Source organism: Callospermophilus lateralis, chromosome 1, assembly GCF_048772815.1.
Source record: "Callospermophilus lateralis isolate mCalLat2 chromosome 1, mCalLat2.hap1, whole genome shotgun sequence".
NCBI lineage: Eukaryota > Metazoa > Chordata > Mammalia > Rodentia > Sciuridae > Callospermophilus > Callospermophilus lateralis.
In genome coordinates, this window is record NC_135305.1 from 119,929,121 (window position 1) to 119,948,702 (window position 19,582).

The 19,582-nt window shown below is 41.4% G+C and overlaps 1 protein-coding gene across 1 annotated transcript in view; it reads left to right on the top strand.

The window, feature by feature from the left end:
* Positions 1 to 13,588: 13,588 nt before the first annotated feature.
* The window catches only part of LOC143406544 (rap guanine nucleotide exchange factor 5-like), a 55,698-nt gene continuing 49,704 nt past the window's right edge, over positions 13,589 to 19,582 (top strand). The window contains exon 1 of the mRNA XM_076865391.2: positions 13,589 to 13,874. Within this exon, the coding sequence (XP_076721506.2) occupies positions 13,650 to 13,874 (225 nt within the window). The 5' untranslated portion in view covers positions 13,589 to 13,649. The remainder of the gene's footprint in view (positions 13,875 to 19,582) is intronic.

The following is a 19,582-nucleotide window of genomic DNA, read 5'->3' on the forward strand; positions in this document are numbered from 1 at the left end:
GAACAATGACATGTATAAGAAATGACCATGCTGAATCAGAATTGCAGAATTACTTTTTGAACAATGTACAACTTACAGTCCTACTTTTCTGCCCCCAAAGGGAAGACTGGTTCCATTGGCATTATTCTCCTCAGAGGTAACCATCCAAAGACAAATTTGCATACACTGACAATACCTGAAACAACAACAGTGAGAGTCAGCTGACTTTTATTTACAGTATTCCATGGAGTTAGGTGTTGTACTAAGTAATTTACACATATTAGATGGTTCCTGAAGATTGGGTACAATATTATACCACTTGGCAGATGAGAAAACTGAGATATTGTATGGCATATCAGACACTTAGTAAAATAGCAGAGCCAAGATTTTAAAATAGATCCCATTGACTTTTTTAAAAAATATTTTTATTTTTTTGGTATAGATGGACACAACACAGTGCCATTATTTTTTATGTGGTGCTGAGGATTGAACCCGGGTCCTGCCTGTGCTAAGTGAGTGCTCTACCACTGAGCCACAATCCCAGCCTCAATCCCGTTGACTTTTGAGTCCTCTGAATCACCTTGATGCCCAGCCAAGTGATAGTCCCAGCTGCTACAAGGGCCTGGAAGTTCATTTAAATGAGTGAGCTCAGCTGCTGTGAGAGAACAGGAAGTGGTGGGGCTGTAACAAACCTAGGGAAAGAGAAATGAGGCAGGTTTGGGGTCCAGTTGCCCAGATCTGATTTTTTGCAGAGCAAAATGTTGACAGCACACACCTGAAGCTCATGCTGAGCCCACAGGCCGCCATCTTCCACCTCCACTGCGTTGGCTCCCAACTAAATTTGCTTTCTCTCAAATGTTCACCTTCTGAATATAAGTGCTCCTGGAACCTGTGCTCTAATTCTCTGATCCAGCTTTAGGAACACATGATGTTGAAGTATAGAGAAGTGGATGAAGCTGCCCATTTCAGAGCCTCATACAACAATTTACTCCCCTTAAGAACCAACTGCCCTTTCAAGATTTCCTATGCCTCCTTATTGAGCCTAATGTCTTCTTTTCCCCAGGCCTCCACAAGCTCTTAACTGCAGTTGCTTTTCTTCTATCTCCCCCTTACCTAGCATGTTTCTGTTCTCTCTCTGTTGTATAGTTAGCTTCCTGGAAACAGACCCAAAGTCTTATTAATTACATCTTCCCACCTCCCCCCAACGCTGAGCTCAGTTCTTAATAGGTTCACTTTGTTGAGTTGAATATATACAAATTACAGTATAAGTGAAACTTATCTTTGTATTACTATTAAGAGACAAGTTCAGTTGCTGTAATAAAGAGCTAAAAAGACAATTACTTGCCCTCGAAATCTCAGTTTCCTCACTCATTAAATGGGAATAATTGCCTAACAACAGGAATCACTCAAATGGTATAGACTGTTTAGCACAGAACCTTCTGCACAGCAGGCACCCAGTTAAGACCGGTCCACAAGTTGCACATGAGATTTAATAGAGTAGAACCAAGGCATACTCAACACCAGGGGTTCCATTGCAAGAGGTCACATCATAGGGGTCATAGGGAACTCATAAAAGATCTCTTTCAACTTCAGACAACAGAATATATATTTGTGTTGCTAATTGTAATTACATGTTTCAACTTAGTTAATACTTTTTCCCTCCATAACAGCAATACACACCATTTTAAGTGATGAAGGTGCTTAATTATACTTTGTTATATGGGTTGCATTGTGTTCCTCAACACTTGTAGAAATTCATCTGTTACAGTCCTACCCTCCGGTCCCTCAAATGTGATGATATTTATAGACAAGGCTTTTAAAGAGGTAGTTAAGGTAATGAGCTTATGGGAGGACCCTAATCCAATCTGGCAAGTGCACATAGAACAAGAGGAAATTTGGACATGCATAGAGATGGTAAAGATGCATGTACATGGAGAAAGGGCCATGTAGGGACACAGCAGGAAGATAGGCACCTGCAAACCAAGGAGAGATGCCTTAGCAGAGACCAAACTTGCCAACATCTTGACCGTGTACTTCTAGACTGCAGAAACAGAAATAAATTTCTGCTATTTACACCACCCAGTCTGTGATCTTTTTGCTATGGTTGCCCTAGTCAATGTTGAGGAGAGACAATACATTTTATGTCTTCTAAATTCTCAGCTAGGACTCCTGTAACAAAGGACAGACTAATGAGAGAAAAACATACAAATTTATTAAATATAAGTTTTATGTGACATAGGAGGCTTCACAAGGAAATGAAGACCCCAAGAAGCAGCTAGGATTGAATGTTTATATAGTGACTTGGACAAAGAGTGGTAAATTATGAAAAAGTAACAAGACAAATGGATTTGAGTTAGCACACTTGATCATGAAGAAGGATTTAACAAGGATTGTTTATACAGATTTCTTTTGCTTTTATCTTCCCATTGTTGATGATAAGAATGTTACTTTCTTCCTAGTACAGGGTGGATATCTTACATGTGGGGATTTATCTCCAAAGGGAGGGTCAGAGTACCCTTTTTGCATCTGCTGGTTCTTGAAGTGCCCTTAACTCAAAATAATCCTTATGCCAAACTGGCATGTGTGGGGGTGCCCGAGTCTGCCATCCTTCACAAACCAGTATACCTTTCTCCATTGGACATCAGCCTCTGTTTAATCATGTGGCTTCAGTAAATTGGAAGTGGACAGCATGCTTGTGTGGGGAGAAAGAGCATGGGTGCTAAAAGCTGACCTGATATCTGGGGGGTTCGCTGAGAACATGGCAGCTCCTGTCAGCATCCTGTCCATTCCCCTGAGACCTGGCCCCTGAGGTTCACACCAGCCAGAATTTAAACTGCCAGCATCACATCCCTGTGGAAAGAGTCCCAGTGGCTGAAACTGTCATTACTCAGGGCAGACTAAGCGAGCCAGAGAATTGATGCTAAGTAGACTGATGGGAGTTGAGTATAAGCACCTCAGCTTCCTCACCCTCCAATGGAGCAGCACCAACAACTCCACCCTGGCTTCCAGAGTTCTTCAGCAGAAGTAAGCTGCTTTCACTCAAGTGGCATCTTCATTGATAATGCACTTTGGCTCCCCTCCTAACCTGTGATGAAGTCATCCCAAGAGGACATCTTGTATGTGGGGTTCTTAGGAGCAGCTCTCATATTCTAATTCCAGGGTATGGTGTTTGGGAACTAGAACTTACTGGAACCTGCTCCATGGCTACTTGTGTGTGTGTATGAAGCCACACCATATTTAAAGCTGCTGCTGCCCTTGCTTCTGCTGTTTCTAATCTGTCAAGCTGATACACCACACTGAGCTCCTCCTGGAGTACCTTGTCCCTCCTCCAATGAACTCTTGTGGCCTCTTCCTGAAGGGAGGGGTGCTCACACAGGCCTGTCCTTTGCCTCATGCACATGCCTTTGCCTCAGATCAACTGCTGTGCACCTTTTCTCCATAAACACAAAAGCCAATCCTTTCAATGCTATGGGTTTTTATTAGCTTCTACTCTTGTGTCATGTTTATATTTTGGGCAAGTGTGTTTGCATCAGCATTATATGATTTTAATAGGCTGTCTTGTGTCTGACCCAGATATTTCCTTATGGGGCTGCTACAAAATCTGCTGTGAAGTTTGGTTTGTTGGAGGGACTTGTGTTGATTCTGAATTGGAGCCCAGGAGACCGTGACAGACTTGACCTCTTATGAATGGCACGAGCTATCTTATGTGTACTCAAAGCTCTGGCCAGGTACAGGCTGCTTACAAGTCTGTTCTCCTTTACTTACAGTTTGACAGGGTGCATTTCTGGTAAGTCTAGTCAAAGGGCCACTCAGAGCAATGCTCAGGACACTCTTGTGTCGAGGAACTTCCAGCATTCTGGGCTACTTTAGCCCTCTACAGACTGTTTACCCCCAAGCTTGCAGTTGTGAAATGAGGACAGCCTGGGTTAAGCCTCCAGACAAGTCCCTTAGCAAAACCTAACCTGACCACATATTTAACCTCCTCGGGTGGTTTTCCAGTGAGCTTATTCATTTTTGCTTCTTCTGGAAAGGTTTTGTCATGGAAACTCTCTCTGTTGCATCTTTTGTGAATCCCTTATATTAATACATAAATCCTGAGAAGTATTGCTGGCTTAGGAGATTTATAGGAAACATTCTGGGTCCACTGGCATGGCTTTTAATCAGGAATTAGTGCTGCCTGGTCATTAGCAGAGGGCCAAAGGTCAGAACCACCATTGTAAAGGGCTGTGTCTGACCCCTCCATACATTCCAGCCAACTTACTTGCCTTCTGCTCTTTACTGGTAAAAAGGAAAATTAAAATGGGTGGTTCTCTAGTATTTTCCCTCTAATAATAGAAAAGGGTTCCCTATGAATTGACTAAAGTATATGGAGGGAAGATTTCAATTCAGCCCTGGGCAAATCTACTAACCTGTGTAAATCCACCCATTACATTTGAATGAAATAGGTCATTCTGTAAAATAATGAGGGTCTTAATCCTTTCTGTAGTTTAAACAAGTTTAGTAAGATAATTTCTCCTAGCAACCTGTTGGGGTATTAGTTCAGACCTGATGAGAAAGGAATTAGGAATAAACCATGAGGCACAAAATCCCATTTGGTTTCCAGAATTTGTTTTCCGAAACTTAAAGAGGTTTATTTTTATGTTGTTTCAAGAATGGAAAATGAGTTTGGTAGACATTATCTTGTGATTCCTGACCAACAAAGCTGCATTTGGCAGCTCTGTGGGAGCAGGTGTCCTCTTGGCCTGAATCCTTTCATCTCCTATATCCATATCATCATCTTGTGGGTTTTTGGTTCAATATATCTAAACTTTTCTATTCGGGCGTTGACCATTTCATAACCCAAGTTTTTCTGTAGCTTACGATGTTCCCCAGCATTTTTGGGATGTCCTCACTGATACAACTCTCAATATTCCAGGGAGCTTTGCCTCCTGTCAAGGGGCTAACAGTCCTAACACATGCTTCCACCACGTCCCTACCTAACCCAGAAACATGCCTGCTCTCTGTGGCTCACCTGGCACCTTCCAACGTCCTGTGCCTGATTTTCAAGACCCTCCATAATTCAGCCTGTCCCAGACACCCCAGCATACTTTCATTTCTGACTACCCAATGTGTTTTGTTTTTCCCACATACCATTGACAGGCCCGATAATTTCCAGTACCAATCAATGGACATTGTTTTTCTGGTTGTATCATGCCAAACACCAAAAAAAAAAAAAAAAAAAAAAAAAACAAACAAACAAAAAAACACTATTCACTTAGATTATCACCTAAATGACAGCCCCTGTCCTTGAGCAACAGACAGCCTGGTTGTTGCTAGTCTCATGATTTTATTCCTTCCCATTCCCTGTCTAAATCCTTCTCATCTTTCAAAATGTAGCTGAGCTACAATGTCTTCTTTTACTATACCAATTCCCATCTGTCTCCTCCACTGATGTTATGGAAGTTTTATAAACTCCTATTCTAAAACAGTTTTTAATAAGAACTCTGCTGCCGCAGAAGGCACATCCCCTGACTTAGTCATCTTTCCATTTTGCATCAGAATGCAGTGGAGCTTAATGACTATTACAGAGTTTTCTCCTTTTTTGACTCTCTCAATATTAAGCTCCTTTAGAGTATTGATTTTGCCACTGACGTCTGTAGCTAGGACAGTGCTGAACAAGGATGGGATGGGATTCCCTAAGTATTAATTGTTTGCTTACTGGGCATGAACTATGATTAAACCCCCGAAAATGTTCAATGTTGCTATCTTTTTAAAGGCAAAATTAGCATTATGTCTAGTTTGATCCCAGAGATATTTAATGTGAACCAAAGGGAAAATCTCCAACCCAGGAAGACCCATTCCAGGAAGCTGTCAAAATTGACCAGAGAGAAGAAAGAATCAGTCGTTTTTTAAAACCAAGAATAATAAAGTAGATTTCAAGCAAGGCAGTTTCAATTATTTACAGCACTGAGTAGCTATTCAAGGTTATTACCATGCAAGCTGCGAGGTGGAAAAGCCAGCAAAGCAACATCTCTGCCCTCTTGTTAGGGACTGAAATTTTCTGAGGATTACCTGTTTTCATGGCAGACAATTAGTCTCATACATACCGAACAGTAACAATGAGGAGTCATACATTCTCTGGTAAATGCTCCAGAAAACGCAGCCCCCAAATTGTGCCATTCTGTCTGTCATTTTCTTCTCTGGGAGGACCTGAGTTGCCTCAAGTAGACAAATGCAACAATGAAATAAAATAAAGTTGCTTTTGGGAATACCTTTCATTTTCTGCTCTCTGGTTTTACTTCTCACCTGTGATCCCTGCTGATTGTCACTTCTTCAGAGTATTTTTAGAATTTGAGTACAAACAGATATGCTGGGTGTTGGATTTCCATTTGTTTTGCTAGGTCCTGGACCACAGGCTTCTAGCCCTTCCCCATATCGCTTTGCCAGCAGGGATTGGCCCACCTCACAAAAGCCATGTAGAGCGTCAGCTTTGTTCGTTTTCAAGCTTGATCTCTCAGTTGTAATGCTGCTGGTGGTGGGGAATGTCCATTTGAAATAGTTGAATATCCACCAAATGAGGAGCAATCCTTCAAATTATAGTTGAATTCATAATAAGTGACTGAGTGTAGATGGATATCCGTTTGTTTTTTGGTTTGCTACACATGCCACATTTAGGAAGTTAGGCTCTGATCAAAATGCTGTAGATCCGAGATTTCCTTATTAAATTGCCTGCTTTGAAAATCTGATGAGGCCTCCATCTCTTTCATCAGAGAAATTCATGGGCATTTTAAAATATAATTTCAGGAGGTTCTCAGCTCTACTGAAGCCCACAAACCCCAGATTGAAATAAAAATGAAAATAATCTCTCAGACTCTTATACTCCTGTTAGTACCTTTCTAAGTGTGTTTTAGATAATAACTCATTTATTCCCAAATAATCCTAGGAGTCAGCTCTTGTTATTATCTCTATTTTGCAAATGAAGGAACTGAGGCTAAAGATGTGGCCTAGTCGCAGAGCACAGTGGCACATGCCTGTAATCCCAGTGGCTCCTGAGGCTTACACAGGAGTATCTCAAATTCAAAGCCAGCCTCAGCAAAAGCAACTCACTGAGACCCTGTCTCTAAATAAAATACAAATTAGGGCTTTGGAGGAGCTGGGGTGGTGACTCAGCATAGAGCACTTGCCTAGCATGTGTGAGGCCCTGAGTTTGATTCTCAGCAATGCATATAAATAAATAAAATACACGTCTATCAGCAGCTAAAAAAATTTTATAAAAAAACAGAGCTGGGGATGTGGCTCAGTCAGTGGTAAAGTGCTTACCTGGTTTTGATCCCCAGTACTGTTAAAAAAAAAAGAGTAGTATTTTGAAAAGGTCCTTTCAAAAACCCTAAGAGGGCTTTGAGCAAGTTTCCCATCCCCACACCACACTGAGGAGCCCTGCTCAGTAGTCACTTCAGTATACATGAGGGCCAGTGAATTAACTGTACTTTTGTTTAGAAAGGTCATTATAGGTTCTCAAATTCAATCATCCACCTGATGATACAAAAATCCCACCAAGTTCAGTCTAAGCTCCCCATTTAGCAAGAATAGCAACCATTGTGTTTGGAAAATACTTTGAAGGCATCAAAAAGGCTTTATTATATTGAGAAGAATTATTTTTTTCTCTTAGTGTCTTCTTTTGTAAATCTAATTCCTCCTTATTGTATTCAAAATGGTTGAAAAAAACTCCCTTGATATCCCTTGGATGCTGTTATTTTCTCCAAGCTGAAGACCTTCTTCATGTTTAATAACTTTGGAGACCTGCTGCTCCCAATGTTCTCTGGCCCAGATTTATATCTTCTCACTAGGATCTGCAAAAGCCAGTTTGAGCTCATACAATATTGCTAATATGCCCAAAGATAAGTTTGCTCATGGCCCATTCTGTACTTATCTTGGGTCAATGTTACAAATGTATAATATTCATGGACAGCAAGATGCACACAGTATGCACCCTTATTTGCACCTACAGTGAGTATGTTCCAAGATTCCCAGTGAATGCCTAAAACTGGATAGTACCAAGTCCTATGTATACTATTTTTTTCCCATACATACATACCTATGATAAAGTTTAATTTATAAAGTAGGTACAGTAAGAGATTAACAAGAGTAGCCAATACCATATTAAGTAAAATAACAGTGGAACACAAGCTCTGATATTGCAATAGTCCATCTGATAACCAAGAGGGCTACTAGGTGACTAATGGGTAGGTAGCATATACAGAATAGGAATGCTGGATGAAGGGCTGATTCACATTCCAGGTGAAATGAAACAAGATGGCACAAGAATTCATCATGATACTCAGAAAGTTTCATGACTTAAATTTATTGTTTCTGGAATTTCCCGTTTAATATTTTCAGACCATGGTTAATCATGGATAACTGAAACCAAGGAAAGTGAAACTGCAAATAAGGAAGGACTACTATATCCCCAAAGGTCTTTAATTTCAGGATTAATTTAGAAAATGTCCTGGTTCCTCTCCCAGTTTCTTCTCTCAGCCTAGTCTAGTCTCCACTTTCTCCTAGGCATCATTTCATCTGCCCCTTCCCTTTTCTTCCTATCTGTGCTGTGCTTTATATAAGTTTAGGAACACTGTTATAAACAGCACTTCATTTAACTAGCATAGAAAGTGTGCACAGAATACCCTAATATAAATAGCCTAAGAAAAGCACAAGAGATGCTTCTATTCACTGGATCACCATTTTAATTCTTCATGCCTGGGATCCTGTAACCTGCTTTGCTGGCTGCCCAGCATCTTGCATCTCCATATTCTAAAGCACTTTACATACTGATGCTAAAATCATCTTCTTTCCCTGCTGATCTGAACATGCCACCATCTGGAGTCCATTTATAGCCTCCCAACACCCTTGGGATAATGCATTTTCTTACAACCTTAGAGACTCTGCACCTGCCAAGACCTCTGTATTTCTGCCCTTTACTGGCACTGTTTAGGTAGTCATGGCTTTGTTCATTCATTTGTTCATTCATCCATCCATCATTCATTCATGCATGCATTGATTTACTTAGCATCTACCATGTACTAGGCACTTTATTCAATGCCAGAGAGGAATACAATAATAAATCATTAATATCTTCAAGAGGTCTACAACTTCAAATAGGTTAGATAAGAAGCATATGTGACTTAATTCAAATACAGCACAGACTGTGACAAGAGAAGTGGTAAAGGTAGAACTATAGTTGTAGATAAATTCCAAGGTTTACCAGGGTAAGGATTAATGCCAGATGGGAAAGGCAGAGAAGTCTTACAGGAGGAGGTATTGTTTGATCTGAGAATGAGTAATTTCCCCTAAGCAGAGAAGGGGGAAGGGACAGGATTGACTTGGCCTTCTTGCTATCTGTTGGTTAAATTAGGTTTTTTTGTTGCCCTTGTCTTCTTTCTTCTTGGGCATTTGACCAAACAGAATTTTATTTTATTTTTTCCAAGTATATCCAAATACCCAAAGGTCCAGTGACTCTAAATACCTAACTTAAAAAGGAAGTTTCCAGAATGATAGTAGAGTAGTAAATAGCAAATGAAAAGGCATGTTGAGATTTTGTTTCAGGATTATAATGAATAGAAGATGAACTTATAAGGAACGGCATCCATTCTGGCACCCATCCTTATCAGCCTCTATTGCTGGCTAGAGTCAACAATGCAAATCATACAGGAGAGTTTACCATCCCCAAGGGGAATATCTGCATGATGCATAGTGCATGGAGTACTAAAAAAATCATAGCACAGTATCCCACAGGTTTGTCATGACTAGTCTGATGGCAGATAGTTCTATTTATGATTCTTGAAAACTAAAAGTGAGTAAGGCTTAACATTTTTTGGTTTGAAACGTTTCATATTTTGCTACATTTCTCTCAAGTGTGTATGCATTCTATAAGAAAACATAAAAATAGCATTAGCATCAAGCATGTAAATGCTTCTATCTGGTACACTTGGTAGAGGCAGTAAGGGAAGCCTTGGGTTTCTTACACAAAGATCTGCTTTTGGATCACCTACCTACTCAACCTTAGCCCTCCTGAAGGTCATGTTCATTTAATCCATTTGAGTCATCACATACCGGAGGGTTGGCAGAGTTGAACAGAAAAACAAAATTTAAACATGTGTTTATTTTTGAGAGGTGGTAGAGCAACACAAAACATCTTCAATTAGGACAGAATTCAAAATGGGATATGATGAGAAGATGGACTCTGAAGAGGATTCATCAAAGTCCTAATAGCTGTAGTGTTGGCAATGTCATTAGTCTGACATGCATTCTCTACACTTATCAGAAACAAGCAGGTAGGTAGGCAGTGGAGAAGCTCAAGGGAAACAAAGTCATCCATGACTTCCTTGGTTTTCTTGGTAACCATATGGGGCCACATAATTAAAAGGTAAAAAGCCACAAAAAGCATTACCTGAATTCCATATGACTGGGAAGGAAAGTTGTATTGGCATGTCCTCCAAGGGCTGAACTTTAGCTAGGGGCAGACCTCCTCTGCTCCTCCTTAATCTCCTAGCCTGGGGCTGCTCTTCACCATCAGGTTTTTGAATTCTGGCACAACTCTCTCTAGTCCTTTCTCAAGAGCTCCAATTCCCCTCTCCTCTCCTTGGCTAGGTTTTCACTTGGGTGCCTATCTTGTTTAGTCAGTGTAATTGCTACTTAAAATTAAAGCCCACAGAACCAGCTTTGCCCTACTTTCCTGGGTTTGCTAAATCTAGAACCATTTAAAAATTTGTTTTTGAATAAGTAATAACATTCACATGTTTAAAGACATATAGTTATTTGTTAACAATCTCTTGTCTTTTTCCCTATGTAGCCAATGCCAACCACTTGCAAGAAATTTCTAGAGTTTCTTTATGCACACACAGAAGTGAATATAAATTTCCTTCCTTTTTATTCAAAGGGGAGTATGTTCTTCACACTTTTTTGGAACTGTGGCTTCTGAACATCTTTTACTGGATACCACTCTAAACTTAAGACTTAAATAATTTATTATTCTTGCACACAGTGTTGTGGGCTGATGGCGTTCTGCTGGGTAGTTCTTGCTCATGCCTCAAGCATAGTTACAGTCAGATGCCAACAGGTATAGACATTCTTTGAAAGCTTGGCTGGCCAGAATGGAGGCCATTGTTTAATGGGAGATCAATTACCTGAGCAACTTCACATGGACTCTCCACGTGGCTCCAGTTTCTCACAATAAGGAGGCTGGGTTCTGAGTGGGCACGCCCCAAGAACAAGTGTTCCAATGTAGCAGGAAGAGGAAGCTGCCAGGCCAATTAAGGGCTATTTACAGAACTGATAAAGTCATCTCTGTGTGTTCACTTGGCCAAAGCATTCACAAGGCCTGCTCAGATGAAAGGGGATGGAGCTATCAACCCCATATCCTTATGGGGCAGTTTTGAGATCACATTACCGATGAGCTTGTGGGGATAGAAGATGCTATAATGATTGTCTTTGGAACCTAGCGTCTGCAACACCATCTGAAGTAATTTTCTATTCTTCCTAATCTTCTCTTGTACTGTCTAATAGCAAAGCTTTCATTTCTGCTTTCACTGCTATGACTAACCCAGGTTCTCAATGCTTCTTAGTCATTATCAGAGCTATCTTCCTGCTCTCCACTTTTCCCTCACTGCCAATAGTCAATAAAATGGGTGTTTTCTCTCCATAGATATTTCCATAAGTTCAGCTCTGATAAGCTCATTCTCCTAAGTAAAACTCAGCTGTGTTAACTTAGCATTTAGGAAAAGTTGCAAACTGCTGGCCAGCAGTCTTGTTTAACCTTTGTGGTGTTGGGAAAATATAGGATTTGCATTTTTTTAAGCTTCTAATATTGCAAAACCAGGAGATTTTATATAAAAATCCAGGTTAAGCTCCACTTGAAAAACTAAGTTCTGATATATGAAAGCATTCAATTATTCAACTAATATGTTCTAGATACTAAACAAAAGGGGAAAAATCCCCTTATGGAATTTAATTCTAGTTGTAGGAATTTCAACAATAGACAAAATAAATAAGCAAATTAAATAGAATGTTGGATGGTGATAATTTTTTTGGAAGACTGGGGAAGGAATAAGTAAAGAAGTGGATGGGAAGGGCTGTAACTTAAAATCACATGGTCAGGGAAAGCCTCACTGAGATGGTGGCATTTGAATATAAAAAATGAGGAAAAGAAATATGGATTTCTAGAATGGTGCTATACCATATTGGATAGCCACTAGCCATATGCTCCTCTAAATTTATATAATTAAAGTTAAATAAAGTTAAGAATTCAGCTCTTCAATCACACTGGCCACATTTCAAGTGCTCAGTAGCCACACGTGGTAAATGGCTGCAAAAGAGAGAACATTTCAATCAGTGTAAAAATGCTGTTGAACAGCACTGTAGAGAAGTGGCATTCCCAGCGGAGGCTTCCGCATGTGTAGAGGTGGTAGGGTGGTTCACTGCTTGATTTGAAATTGTGGCATGGTTCTTCTGTTTACCATTTCTTCCCTTTGTTCTTGTCTACCTATTTTTATACTGAGAATACATAGCCTTTGTCCTTTATCACCTTTACCCAAATCAAATTTTCAAAAGACCCTTATTGATGTCAAGTTTTAGACACTTGGTCAATGTCACAGAATCTATGGCATCTATGGCCTCGCATTGGGAGTTACATGAAGACCAAGAACCTGTACCAGGTGACAGAACACACATGTTCTGTTTGGAGCAGAGTGGGTTCATGGGATAATTCAAATTGTATTCTTAGGGGTGATATGGTACAAACATTGTTGCCTTAGAGTGAATGTTTACCAGAAGTGTCCTGGAGGAACTCTGGTAGACAAGGTGTATCACGGGAATATTTGAAGTAGGGAAGGTGGCATTCTGGGGCTCAAGGCAATGATTACCTACTGGAACTGTAGTGTTTTAACACTATAAGAACAGATACAGTCTGGCACGAAGTAGGATTTCAGCCTTGGATAAATATAAGTGACAGGTATTAGGAAACCATAAGAGACAATGGAATGTATTATAGAATTCTTTCTAGTAAATGCTCAAGCCTAATGTGACAGGATTTAAGGCCTTCTACAATGTGTCATTGGCATCCATTCCTAGTTCTTCATTATATTTCCTCCTCTCCCACCAGCATGACATATTCTTAATGCCCAGTAGATTCTGTGTGATACCACCTTGGCGTTTTGGTTACACTTCCCCTCTTTACTTAAAGGACCCTTACCCTCCTTTCTGCCTACTTGAATCTTTCCCTCTCAGCCTTAGGGTACAATTCAAACTTCCCTCCTTTCATTGATTTAACTTAGAAGCTTTTCTCCTGCCTTATGCTATTAGCAAGAGTATAGGGGCTAAATCTTGTTTTGCTATCTACACCCTTTTCCTTACCTGGTCACACATATAATTCTTACTTGCCATTAAAAAAAAAAAAGTGAACAAGTTTATTGAACTCTTGCAAGGTACAGGAAAAAACGGGGACCCCAGTGTCCTACTGAGGCTGGAGGGGGAGGTGCACAGGGCTGAGCCTCGCTGGGGCCGCGGCGCGCGCCAATGGGCAGCGACTGGCAGCGTGCCCCGCGCCGGAGCCGCAGTCGCGCCCTCTCCCTGCTTGGGGAAGGCGCGCGGAAGCGAGCTCCGTGGAGAGAAGCTGCCGGGGCCGCGGCCGCGGTCTGGGCATGAGGATGGCGGTGGGCTCAGTCAAGATGCAGCCGCCTTGCGAGAGCCCGGCCCTGGCCGCGGCGGTGGCGGCGGCGGACAGAGCTCTGCGCTGCAGTCCCAGTGCCCGGGAGCCGGAGCGCGAGCAGCCGCCGGCGTCGCTGCGGCCGCGGCTGAAGGACCTGCCTGCACTGCTGCGGAGCGGGCTTACACTGCGGAGAAAGCGGAGCGCCGCCGGGGGCCGGGTGAGTGGTCCCGGCCAGAGGTGGGGCGCCCGCGGAGCGCACGTGGAGCCCGCGCCCACCCTCCGGGCGATTATAGGGGGGGTCTGGAAGTTAGGGAGGCGGTGGAAGGGGCTCTTTTCTGCCGGACTGCGCTGAAGAGGAGTCTGGGACGGTGGGTTTGGGGTTCCCCTCGGTGAGAGACAGCTTCCCCACCCCCAGATGCACTTGACTTAACCAAAGGGCACCTGAATTTAGGTTGCTTAACCCGGGCATCGCTGAAAGGACTGTTTGCCTCTTCTCAAAGGGGAAGCTGCAGGTGTCCGGTGTCTAGCAGTCAGCCAGCCCTATCCGACAGTAAGCCTCAGGCCCTTCGATGTGTTTGGACGTCCCATTGCAAGCTTTGGGCATAAGGACGGGCTCTGGCCACACCCCCCCCCCCCCCTACTCCTACCCCATGGCAGAGAGAGAGAGAGAGAGAGAGAGAGAGAGAGAGAGAGAGAGAGATAGATAGATCAGGATCTAGGAGTTGAAAGTTCCTTTGTGATCTTCTAGTTCCTGCTTTCCACCCTCTCCAGCACTTAGTACTCCGGACATCCCCTTGAAGAGGACGGTGCACACCCCCAGGAATCTTAAATATTGACTTCCTGATGGTGTGTTTAAATATGATTTCCTGTCAAGGAGTGCCCCTCATTGAGTACTAAATGCATCTAATGACCTGAGCAGGTCAGACATGTTTGGTACAGGAGAAGTGACAAAGCTCTACTGATTATCTTTCAGGATCTTTAAGCCACTCAGGAGGCCCCAGCAGGGTTTCTGGATACTGGACAGACTTACTCAGACTTCTTCTCTCACCAGGGGAGCACCTTGGGTGGGTCCTACTCAGTTTGTAGGAATTCCTCATTATTAAGTAGTCTTCACTGAGAAGTTGCAACTGTGTACATGATTTGGGACTGTAACTTAAAACATGAAGTCTTGGTTGTCCACTTTAAAAGATTTTAGCTCTTGCATCTTGGGTTTGTGAAACTTGAGGGTTGCGGGTATTTGTGTTGGTGTTGATTTCTTTGGGTCGGGAAGAGTCAGAAGTGGTAAAGGTCTTCCAACCTCTGGAGGCCGAAGTTCCTCCTTTCCTAGGTGTCTTTTCAGAAGGATGATGTTCTGAGGATTATCTGTGTGTAACGGGACATTCTTAAAGTCGGTGACCAGGAGAGTTTTTTGAACTGTCCATCAATGACCTTAACATTTGGCATACAGGATTGCCTGCAAAGAAAGCAAGGAAATGTGTTCCCAAGACATGGAAGCTAAATAAACACAAGAACCAGAGTTATAGACTTTGCAAGAATCTAGGGAAAAGTAGGTCAAATTGTGTTCCTATTATCCTTGACAGTTACTTTTTCATGGCACAGAATTCTGAAGACATGAGGGCAGCCAGGCAGTCTGCAACAAGAATTGCTGAGAGTTTCTGTATAAATAGATCTGTAGCATGCATCTAAATAGAGACTTCCATTTCTCACTGCCTGGGATGATATGTGTCTTGCCAATATACATATCTACTCTTATTTTCTTAATTACTTTGAATAATATATAATTTATTAACCCTTCTTTAATTTTAGTACTATGTTAGTTCTTTTGGGGGGCTTAAATGAATGGCCATATTTTTTTCTTAATTGGGGGAAGATTGTCAAATTTTCTATTATTGGAAACCCATAATTTTCAACAATTTTTCACTCTTTTTGCTTTGAACTATGGTTGTGATGTTGGAACCTTTGCCATCAAAGGGGTAGGAAAGAGTTTGAAAGAAATAGAAAAACAAGTGAAATGTGTACCTGTGTTAGGCAACTTGGGTTGCCATAACAAAATACCATGGGCTGGGTGGCCTAACCAAACAGAAATTTATTTTCTAACAGTTCTAGAGGCTGGAAGTTGAAGACCAGTGTGCAGAATGATTCAGTTTCTGGCAAGGGATCTCTTCCTGGCTTGCAGATGGCCACTTTCTTGCTATATGCTTCTGTGTCCTTTCTTTGATTACTCAGAGGGAGAGACAGCTCTCTTTTTCTCCTCTTACAAGGCCACTAACCCTATCATAAGGGCCTCACCCTCACAACTTAATTTAATCTTAGATACTTCCAAAGTTCCCATCTCCAAATACCAACAAATTGGGGATTTGGGCTTCAACATAAGATTTTTTGGGGAGACACAAATGGAGATACAAACTTTCAGAAGGGGTTTGAAAGAAAGAGAAAAACAGATATGTTCTGGACTGGTTGGCTGGAGATTTGTTTCCAGTGCAGCTGAGTGAATTCAAGGGCCAGTTAACAGAACATTTTTACAACTGGTAAAGGAGAAACTCTGTGAATTACATAAGTAAAGTTTTTAACTCTTGTATTGACCAAGATCTGAATTTGAAATATGTTTGACTTTTGTCCATGCTGCCTTGGGCTTCCACAAACTTGGACAATCTGGCATCAACTCAGTTATTGTAGGTTGTGTTGCTCCACCCCAGTGCATTGTAGGCTGTCTCTTAACTGGGACAAAGTGAGCTGTCATTTGGTTGTTATAGCATAGTTGCTTGGTTCTTCGGGTAAGTCACTTCCAATAGTATTGAATTCACGGTCCTATTGGTTAAGACACTGCATCTCTTTAGGATAAGGGGGCCAAAGATTAAGTTTGCTTTGTGGAGTTCCCTATTGAGGTCACCCCTTAAGACTCAGTGGCAAGTAAGCTTGAATTCCCACTAAAACCTTTAATCTTTTTGTTTTGTTTTGTTTTGTTTCTTTTTTGAGTAATTGGAATTGAACCCAGGCTTCACACATGCTTGGCAAATGCTTTGTCACAGAGCTACATCTCCAGTTAATCATTTAAAAAATTTATATAATGGAATATATAAGAGAAGGGCATAATAAATCCTCAAGTTTCAACAGTTGTTAGCATTTACCAGTCATGTTTCATTTATTTCTCCCTTCCGTACAAATTTTTTTTTGTGTGTGTGTGGGAGCTGGTATATTTGAAAGCAAAATCATAATCATAGTGTCATCTCACTTACAAATCTTTCAGTTTACATCTTCAGTAAGGATATTTTAAAAGTGAAACAACAACAAAAAAAACTTCTGTTCCTTTTTCATACCTAAGAATTTTAACAATTCTTAGTATAATCCCCATATTCAAATTTTCTCAAATATGTTTTTTCTACTATGTAATTGTTGGCATCAGGAACTCAATGAGGTCCTCATGTTGCATTTGCTTGTTAGGCTTTTAAGCTCTATTATTATAGCCCCCATCCTTCTTTTTTCAGGCCATTGATTTGCAGGAGTGAGTGGTTGGTTTGTCCAGTGTGATGTCCCACTCCCTCAGGTGATGATTTACTTGTGGTGTCATTTAACTTGTTCTTCTGTTCTTCACATTTCCTATAATGTGGTTGTTAGATATGGAAACTTGGTCAGACTCAGTCTCAAAGACAAGTAAGTATCCTTCATGGGTGTTGCTGTGTAAAATCTGTTGCATCACATTGTGAGACACATAATGTCTGGATGACTCTCTTTTTGAGAAATGAAGATTGATTAGTGGGCCAGGGAAGGCAGTGCTCATGACTCAGGAGGCTGAGGCAGGAGAATTGCAGGTTTAAGGCCAACCTGAGCAACTTAGTGAGACCTTGTCTAGATGGATAGATAGGTAGATAGATAGGAAGGACTTGGGGATGTAGCTCAGTGGCAGAGTGTCCCTAGGTTCAATCTCCAGTACTGGGGGCAAAGATTAAAAAAAAAAAGATTGATCAGTGGGTCCAATTAGTGTTTCCTTATATTTCTACCCTTTACCTAAGATTTTAGCCTCAACAGATGGTTATGGAACATCCATATCATTATGGGGCACAAAATGGTGAGATTCTAAATCCATTCTACCTCAGCATTTATTATTGGAATTTTGTATATAAAGAACTTTTCCTCATAAAGTATTTGGATCTCTTGAAATTCAGATTATTCAGGAAAGACAGGGGAAAGATTCTTTTTCCCTTTATGAATTTGCAGAGTAATGATTTGTGGCCCTAACAACTTCCAGTGATAACTAGTTAGCTTTTCTAAGTATCTTTAAGAATTTGTGGATCTTAATATATTGGTTGCAGTCCATTGTGGTAAATGTTCTTTTTGGTACTCTGTGGGTCCTTGTGTCCTATATACTTTTACATGAAGCCTCAGTAGGCTTTGAGAACTATCTGGCAGGAGATATTCTAGGCTTATCTTGTATATTTCCTGCTCCAGACCTGAAGTCAGCCATTTTTCCAAGGAGCATGGATAGTTTTTTAACTGAAAAGGGTTCATTGTTCCTAATTTCTGCTCTCTTGGTCTTAAGCCTTTACCTTAATTCATTCATTTTTCTTTTAATCCTTCTATTTAGGCAATCCCAAGACTGGTGTCCCCCTCCTTCCCCCAATAAAATAGCTGTTAACAACCCAAAATACTGGCCTGACTTATTTTGGTCTTTGCTGCTGTGATGTTTTCGGCAGACTCTGCCACTGTCTTCATCATCTTGAAATCTGTTTCATTTACAGCAGCCAGAGTGATTCACAGTTGGGCCAAATTGACTTCATCACAGCCCTCTGGGTGATCGTCGGCTTTTGGATTAGACCTCAGAAAGGGTGGCTGTCTTCTACCCCTTAACCAACCTTCGCTAGGCAGTGGCCCCGTAGCAGGTGCTTTTCAACTTGGAGAAACTGGGAAGAAGAGCTGGCAGCTCGCTGAATGAGACTCTCTTATTTCAAGTAAGATCACTTTCCCTTGTGATTCCTCTCACAGAGGAACAAAGTGACCCCTTCCTTCTGCCAACTGGAGTGCTATGGGTGAGACTCAAATACCGTCCTCTTCCAGAAACTTGACTTTGCTGATTGAGAAATATGTACTGCCTGTTGTTATAGCAGTACATTCAATTTATACTCATTTTAAACACATCTCTTTCAGGCAAAGCATCTCTGTTCATTCTTTGTATGTAAATTGAAGTCTATTGGTAACACATCATAGCACTTAATTATGTGCCATGCACATTCTGATACAAACTTCATTTAACTCTTACAAGCTTGTGAGTTAGATACTGATATTTGCATTCTACAGATGTGAAAACTGAAACACAGATATAACTTGCCGAAGATCACAGAGTGTGTGGGTGGGAGGAGGGAGGTTTGATTCCAGGAAGCCTTGTCCACAGAGCCCAATCCATGCTCTGAATTGACTGTCTAGTTTTCCTCAAATGCTCCAAGGGCAAAGGTTTATTTACTTTAAACTACCACAGCCTTATAGCACCTGCTAATATTGCCTAACCACTGTGAAGATGGTTACTGAATGCTCCTGATGCCAGACTTTAACTTTCATTCATTGGAACACAGAGAGGCTGTGGCTCTCCTGTTGGGTGTGGGACAAGAGGAATGGGGACAAACATTGTGATTAGAGGTGAATGGTAACAAATGGTGTTTGTCAGCTTTTCCTCACTGTGACAAATACCTGAGAGAAACAACTTAAAGGGAGCAAAGATTTATTCTGGCTCACAGTTCTAGAGGTTTCAGACCATGTTTAGCTGGTTCATTGCTTTGCATCTGAGGTGAGGCAGAACATCATAGCAAAAGGGTATTGCAGAAGAAAGCTGCTCAGTTCCTGACACCTGGTGTTGAGAGCCACAGCAGAGTCGGAATGGCCCCTTGTATTTTGCCAGAAGTAATGGTTGAGAGGCGAGCCATTATGATGATGCTG